This window comes from Ovis aries, chromosome 2 (genome assembly GCF_016772045.2).
Source record: "Ovis aries strain OAR_USU_Benz2616 breed Rambouillet chromosome 2, ARS-UI_Ramb_v3.0, whole genome shotgun sequence".
NCBI lineage: Eukaryota > Metazoa > Chordata > Mammalia > Artiodactyla > Bovidae > Ovis > Ovis aries.
This window is the reverse complement of record NC_056055.1, coordinates 187230848-187238238: the sequence shown is the minus strand read 5'-3', so window position 1 is coordinate 187238238 and position 7391 is coordinate 187230848. Positions and strand designations below refer to the sequence as shown.

The 7391-nt window shown below is 44.1% G+C and overlaps 1 protein-coding gene across 1 annotated transcript; it reads left to right on the top strand.

Moving 5' to 3' along the window:
- Positions 1 to 5360: 5360 nt before the first annotated feature.
- LOC105609988 (thymosin beta-4-like) lies at positions 5361 to 5515 on the top strand. Its single transcript, XM_042242742.2, has one exon. It carries the CDS (start codon positions 5381 to 5383, stop codon positions 5513 to 5515), a length of 135 nt encoding a protein of 44 aa, XP_042098676.1. The 5' UTR covers positions 5361 to 5380.
- Positions 5516 to 7391: the final 1876 nt, after the last annotated feature.

Below are 7391 nucleotides of genomic sequence, written 5' to 3'. Positions count from 1 at the left end.
GATGTGAGAGTGGACTATCAAGAAAACTGAACACTGAAGGACTGATTCTTTTGAACTGGGGTGTTGGAGAAGATTCTTGAGAGTCCCTTGGACTGTAAAGAGATCCAACCAGTCCATCCTAAAGGAGACCAGTCCTGGGTGTTCATTGGAAGGACTGATGTGGAATCTGAAACTCCAATACTTTGGCCACCTCATGCGAAGAGTTGACTCATTGGAAAAGACCCTGATGGTGGGAAAGATTTACAGCAGTAGGAGAAAGGGATGACAGAGGATGAGACAGTTGGATGGCATCACCAACTCAATGGACATGAGTTTGGGTAAACTCTGGGGGTTGGTGATGGACAGGGAGGCCTGGCATGCTGCAGTTCATGGGGCCACAAAGAGTCGGACACAACTGAGTGACTGAACTGAACTGAACTGATAGACAAGGGAATGGATGTTGGGCTGGCAGATATGACAGATGCCTACTGTGAACACCTGCCACCCACTAGGATAGGGTTCCAAGCTCTACATCCACAGATCAACTGGTCTTCCAAGCATCTCTAGGTTGTATCCATTGTCATTTTCCAGATAAGAAAATGAAATTTTAGAGTGCTTAAGTCACTGTCCACATTCCCACAACAGGTACAGGGTCAAGCTGGATTCAAACTCAAATCCTGTTTCCCAAAATGGACAAAAGTTCCTTGCTGATGCTAGTGCCTATGAGCTCCTCCACACTTTAGCAGAGTCTGGCTCTCCCAGCCCTGTGTTTGTTAGTGGAAAGCATTAATGCATGTGCACACACATACACATACACAGGTCAACTAAGGTTTTTCCAACTTGAGCCATAAGACGATGCCTCCTTGTGGTTCCTATTTATGACTCCAGAGAAATTAAGAAGTTAGTGTGGCCTCACCTCTCTCCTTTCCTTCAAAGCCAAGGGATCATCCTACTTGATCATCAAGAGATCATCCTACTTGATGATCTCTGCTTTGCTCCCTTCATCATCACCCCTGCAGCCACTTGGGCTAAAGGCAGATCCCTGATCCCTACAAACTGAGGCAGAGAGCAAAGAAGAAATGAGAAGTGGCAGGAAGGGCTGAGTAACAGGGGTGGTGGTCCATGCTGCTTCTTCATCCTGCCTGTCCCAAGAGCATGGGATAGGCTACCTACACAAACTCCAGCAAGGCATTGTACCTCCCTGCCCCCGGGTTCTGCTGAGTGGAAAGATGTTGCCTCTTGAGTGGCAATAAGGATTAAATACTCCAATACACATAGCATGCTCAGAACAGTGGCCAGTGCGTGGTAGGCTCACAATAAACCAGCTCTGAAGTACTGAGGCCAAAAATTCGGTTTCTCTGCACTGGTGCCCAGTCAAAACTCAAGAGTTTTGGGTGAAGTAGAAAAGAATAGTTTTATTACTTTGCCAGGCAAAGAGGAACACAGCAGGCTCCTGCCCTAAAAAACTGTGTCCCAACCCAGGAAGACTTGGTAAGGAGTTTTATAGGATGAACCTATAGTTCATTGTCAGGAGCCGCGTTAGGCATTACTGACAAAATGGAGGCACGGCCCCAACCCCCCCCCCCGCTTTGTCCCGCAGGCATGGACCCGGGATGAAGGAGTTAGGCCTTGTGATTCTGACTTGTTTTTTCCTTTCCTTGGCTGAGTTGACTGAAAAGGAATGTTAAGGTGCGTATTGTTCTTGAGGGGAGCATGAGAAGGCACAAAGCCTTCTGCAGCTGTGCTCAGAAAATAATTCATAAAGTTAGTCATTGACATTTGTTCAAGAACTTTTACAAAAGAGTGTTCCAGGCTGAGCACATAGGCCGCAGCTTGAGACCATGGGAGGGATTGCTATCTGAAGCCTATTTGTGAAGAAAATGTTTATAGCAAAGGAATTTACTGAATTTAGGGCTTAGAAATAATTCAAATAGTTAGAAGTTGAAGATTTAAGGAATGTTGTAATGTTAGCATATTTTACTATAGCTTATAGAGGTTAGCAATTTTAGAGATACTATAACTAGAAACCTTTTTAAGAGATAGTGAGCTCAGGATATTAGGGACAAACAGGATTTAGAAAGATAAGAAATACACTGAGGAATGTAGCATGAGTTACAATGTAATCACAAGTTAACTATAGGACACATAAGAAGTAGATAATAGATGGTAAAGCTGATTCCAAGAGAATTCCTGAAGCAAGACCTCTGTTTGAAGAGCAACAGTGATTTATGGAGATAATAAGTCTGGGTGAGGGGGAACTGAAAATGTCAAACCTCTGACCTAATGCTTTTGTAAAAGTATAAAGAAAATCTTAAACTTGAAATAAATAGGCAATCCAACAAAACTGAAAGGCTGTCTCGTTACTCGCCGACACCATTCCTCCCTTCAGGTTGAATCCCTGGCTGCTGGAGCTGGACTCTGGCAGTTCTTGAATCCTATAGTTTTATAGGGTGGTTCAAGGGCAGGGTTGCTAATAAGGATCAGGGTGTTTGCAGGGCCTGTGGTTTTCAAATTGATCAAACTGTGACCTTCTCTGGAATGAAGAATGCTAACATCTTCCTTTTGTCAGTGGTTTTAGTTCTATTAAAAAAAAAAAAAACTCAAAGATACTGTTATATGTACCACTTGAGATGGAACTAGGACCCTGCCCCTAGCCCGTACTATTTTATCTTGACTGCTCCTCCCTATCCTCTGCATCCCCTCCTTTCCCTGATTAGCACCTGCTTGAAAAGCTTCCATACACAGGAGCCCCACAGGGTCCTACTCAGCTTCAGCATTATCAGAGATAGGACAAGGAACAAGAGTGGAAGGGTGGCCTACACACACAGAAAGGAGAATCCCAGAGAAGGTGGCACCCTATGACCAGGTAGAGACATTCCAAACCAAAGAATCCCCCTCAATCTATGGGAGAAAAGATGGACTTGGGGTGGCCTGTGAACACTGGGTCCCATACGTGTGCACACAGATGCCCTCTGCACAGAGATTCAGGCCCTCCCAACACCGTCTCCAGCCCAGACTTTCAGGAGCGCAGCCAGTGAACATGTGGTTTCTGAGAATACAAAGTCTGTCCTCTGTCCTTTAAGAAGTAACAGATTCCAGCCTCGTAGATCCCAACAGATACTATTAGCCAGGTTCTGCCTCCATATGGGGATTAATCCACTGACTACACTGTTGCCTGAGCACAGATCATAGGCCTCCTGACGGGGAAATATATATGCACATATCAATCAATAAATCTGTATATATATTCAGAGAAGGCAATGGCACCCCACTCCAGTACTCTTCCCTGGAAAATCCCATGGATGGAGGAGCCTGATGGGCTGCAGTCTGTGGGGTCGCTAAGAGTCAGACACGACAGAGCGAATTCACTTTCACTTTTCCCTTTCATGCACTGGAGAAGGAAATGGCAACCCACTCCAGTATTCTTGCCTGGAGAATCCCAGGGACAGGGGAGCCTGGAGGGCTGCCATCTATGGGGTCACACAGAGTTGGACACGACTGAAGCAACTTAGCAGCAGTATATATATTACATGTGTATCTACACATATATACATCTGTACATTATGTGTGTATATATACATATATATGTATTATATATAGATACACATATACACAGTCAGATATTATATTTTATCAAACAATGATCAACAGATATTTGAACAAAACCTGGATGAAGGGAAGGGTCCAGCCATCCACAGATCTGGGCTTCTCTCTCTCTTACATCCTTTCTACATGCTTCTCTCTTCAACAGAACAAAATTTTAGCTGTCAGTCCTTGCTCACTCTCAACCTCTGTACTCTACTTTCTCTGTATCTGGGTATACTTTATCCTCCCCTTCTTTCCCTTCCCACTCAGGCTCTGCAGTTCAAGTTTAAAGAGATGTGACCAGCCTCAGTGATTGGCCCAAGTTTTCTTGCTATTTGGATCTTGTGTCCCAAGGAAACTCAGTTGCTTTGGGGAAAGTATTTGTTTTGCCTTTGGTGGTCTCCCAAATATCTTTGGCGCTGGGACCCCACCTTGCTTTCTACATCCCTTTCCTGGAGATGCCAGTCTTGACTGGAACCCTGTGACAGCTGGCCCTCACTGCCTGTGTCTCCAAGGGCACACTCTTTCCCTTCTCTACACACCCTCAAAACCAAACCTTACATCTATTTTAGCCTAGGGCTATGGCTTTCATAACAAAATATCATAGACTGGATGACTTATAAACAGCAAAAAATGTGTTTCTCGTGGCTCTGGAGCCCTGAAGTCTGAGATCAGAACACCAGCATGATGGGATCTGGTGAGAGCCCTGTCCTTAACTTGTAGTTGGCTGCCTCTGGGCTATATGTTGACAAAGAGGAGAAAGAGAAGGAGAGGTCTTTCTCTTCTTATAAGGACACTTATTACCTCCATAAAGACCTTATCTTCAAATGTAATCACAATGAGGGCTTAGGGCTTCAACATATGAATTTTGGGGGAGACACAAACATTCAGCCTGTAATGACATCTAACACCAATTCTTTCACCAAAATGCCCAAATCTGCCTTCACTCGATCCACTCAGTCCAATACCTCCACCCACCTCCATGCCCTGATCTGTCTCATGCATGATCAGCATCTTGCCCAGCAGGAAACATGATGGAGGCCACCTGTCTAAGGAAACAGCTGATGAAGTGTTGATCTCTAGTTACACCCCTGACTTTTGACCACTGGTTCCCCTTGACTTCTGATTCCTAGGGCTCTCGCACACCTGGTTGCAGCCTGACATTTGGCCTTTGAGTCTCACCTGCATCCTTGGCTTTGATCTTTCAATCCTCACTGGACCTCAGTATCCCCAGTTCTGCTACCTGTGACCCCTGCCAGCCTCCTAATTACCCATGGTCTCACTGAGACAAAACTCCTGGATGGCCCTTCCCCCTGTGTTTCTTCCCAGAGCAGCCACTCCATTGTCCTGTCACAGCGTCACATCTGCCACAGGTGTCCCTGTGGAGGAGTATTATACAGCTTCACAAAGAGGCTGGGGCCAGGCCAAGATGAGGGGGTAGGTGAGCCCTGCAAGAAATTTATAAATAGAATGTTCCTGCCTTCAATTATCATCATCTAGCACATCATCAAAGACTATTTCTGGAAAACCCACTCTGAGCCAATTGAAGGTTTCAGCTCTCATCTCAGGATTACTGCATGGCCATCATCTACAAGAAAAGAAACAAGCCAAAAAAAAAAAAAAAAAACATGCAAAGGCAGAGTTTAAGAGTCATCTGCAGCACTTGCCCTGGCAGGTGAGGCAGTGCCCACTGAGGGTACCAATATCCCTAAGTCACAGCTGAAAATAACCAAGAGAAAGGGAGAAAGAGAGCACTCATCAGCCATCGCAGACCGTATTTCTCTCCTTCGCAGCTCACTCTGCTCCCTCTGCAACCATGTCTGACAAACCCAATGTGGCTGAGATTGAGAAGTCCGATAAATCGAAATTGAAGAAAACAGAAACGCAAGAGAAAAATCCACTGCCTTCAAAAGAAACTATTGAACGGGAGAAGAAAGCAGGCAAGTCGTAATGAAGCATGTGCTGCCAGTATGCGCTGCACATTCCACAAGCAATGCCTTCTTCTTTTACTTCTTTTAGCTGTTTAGCTTTGTTAAGAGACAAAGAGGTCAGATCAAGTTTACATGACTGTGCCATCCTTTTACACATAAAAGAAAGGAGAACTGCTAACAATGTGTAGGCCACAGCCGCCTCTTTCATCTGCCTGTCTGACTGGAAGGAAAAAAATTGTTGGTGAAGAAAGGAGTTGGGTAGGACGACTGTGAACTCTAGATTAAAAAGCAAACTGGTCCAAGATGTCCTGTGGGCTGTGAAGTGCAGTTTAGGGTGTCATTTCCTTTTTGTTACAATGTTTTCAATACTGCAATGCACATATTTTTAACACAAATAAAAAGCTTTAAAATGTTTCAAAAAGGGGGGGGGGCGAGAAACTGAGAAGATAATAGTGAAGAGAAGAAAAAGGAAGACAAAGAAAATAGGGAGAAAAAATATTAATAGGTGGCAACACCTGGTGAACCTTGGGCTGATTCACCTTCATACAAATGAGACAGAATCAAATTGTCAAGATGTCAAGATTTTTACTTAGGAATCAACCAGTTCCATATACCAAGAAGTAGATTTACATCAACCTACAGGTGGTCAACCAGTTAGACACAAGTGCTCAAGAGATGTTAATAGCAGCCAACATTTGTTTAGCTTGACATGGGCAGTCACTGTGCTAAATGCATCATGTGTATTTTTTTTTAACCCTCATGAAAATTTAGGAAATAAGAACTATGATTACTTCTCTCCTTACACATGGGGAAACATGTTTATCTATTTCCTGGCCATGAGGAAATATCCTGCCATGATCATCCCACTACAAGAAGAAAGAAAAAATTCTACTGACTCAAGGGCCAGTTGTTAACCATTACATTTATTTCTAAGTCAGGCTCTGAATATGATCATTTAGCAGAACACAGGTAAAATTGGGGAAGGAAGATTTAAATGTGTAAAAACAAAGTGGCCACAGCAAATGCTGAGAGACATTGGTGGATTTAGCACATTCCAAGTTGAAATTCTGATCTTTATTCCTCAGCAGTCAAGTTCAAAATTCAAATTCCTGGCACCTTCTTTGACTGTAAAAAGGTTCACTTTCTTCAGAACCAGAGGATTCATACTGGAATGTCATTTCAAAAGCACTGTTTTTTCCATCTCAAGAGGATGGTAAAGATACTCATTCGGGTGTTAGCTTTTTGAGATAATCAATGTCATTGTGAAAATAAAATGAAACTGAAAGTGTTAGTCTCTCAGTCCAACTCTTTGTGACCCTACAAACTGTAGCCCACCAGGCTCCTCTGTCCATGGGATTCTCCAGCAAGAACACTGGAGTGAGTAGCCATTCCCATCTTCAGGGGATCTTCCCAACCTAGGGATTGAACCCAAGTCTCCTGCATTGCAGGCAGATTCTTTACCATCTGAGCCATCAAGGAAGCCCAATTGTGAAAACAAAGTGTTTCCAATTTTTGGCTTCCATGGAGCCATTACTGGGATATGGAAAATTGTCTGTTGGCAAAAATCTGTGGTCTGAGGGGTCTTTGGATACTTTTTTATCTCCTCTGTGGTTGGAGCTCCAGTTCCTCTGGTCTTTTACCTTGTAGGAGCTGCAAATCCTCTGAGAAATAAATTCAGGGTGGTCACTCACATCTTGTGGATTTGACTTTGTGACAGCAGTGAAAGAGAGCTAACTGACCATGCAGCCCAGGAGGAAAGCCAGAGAGAACGGCGTTTATGGGATCCTGGTTGCAGAGGGTCATAAATCTCCTAGGCTTCTCAGACAGAATTCCAAAGAGGCTCCAGACCCGCACTGTCCACCACGATTACCATGGCCATTTGTCCAGTGAGCACTC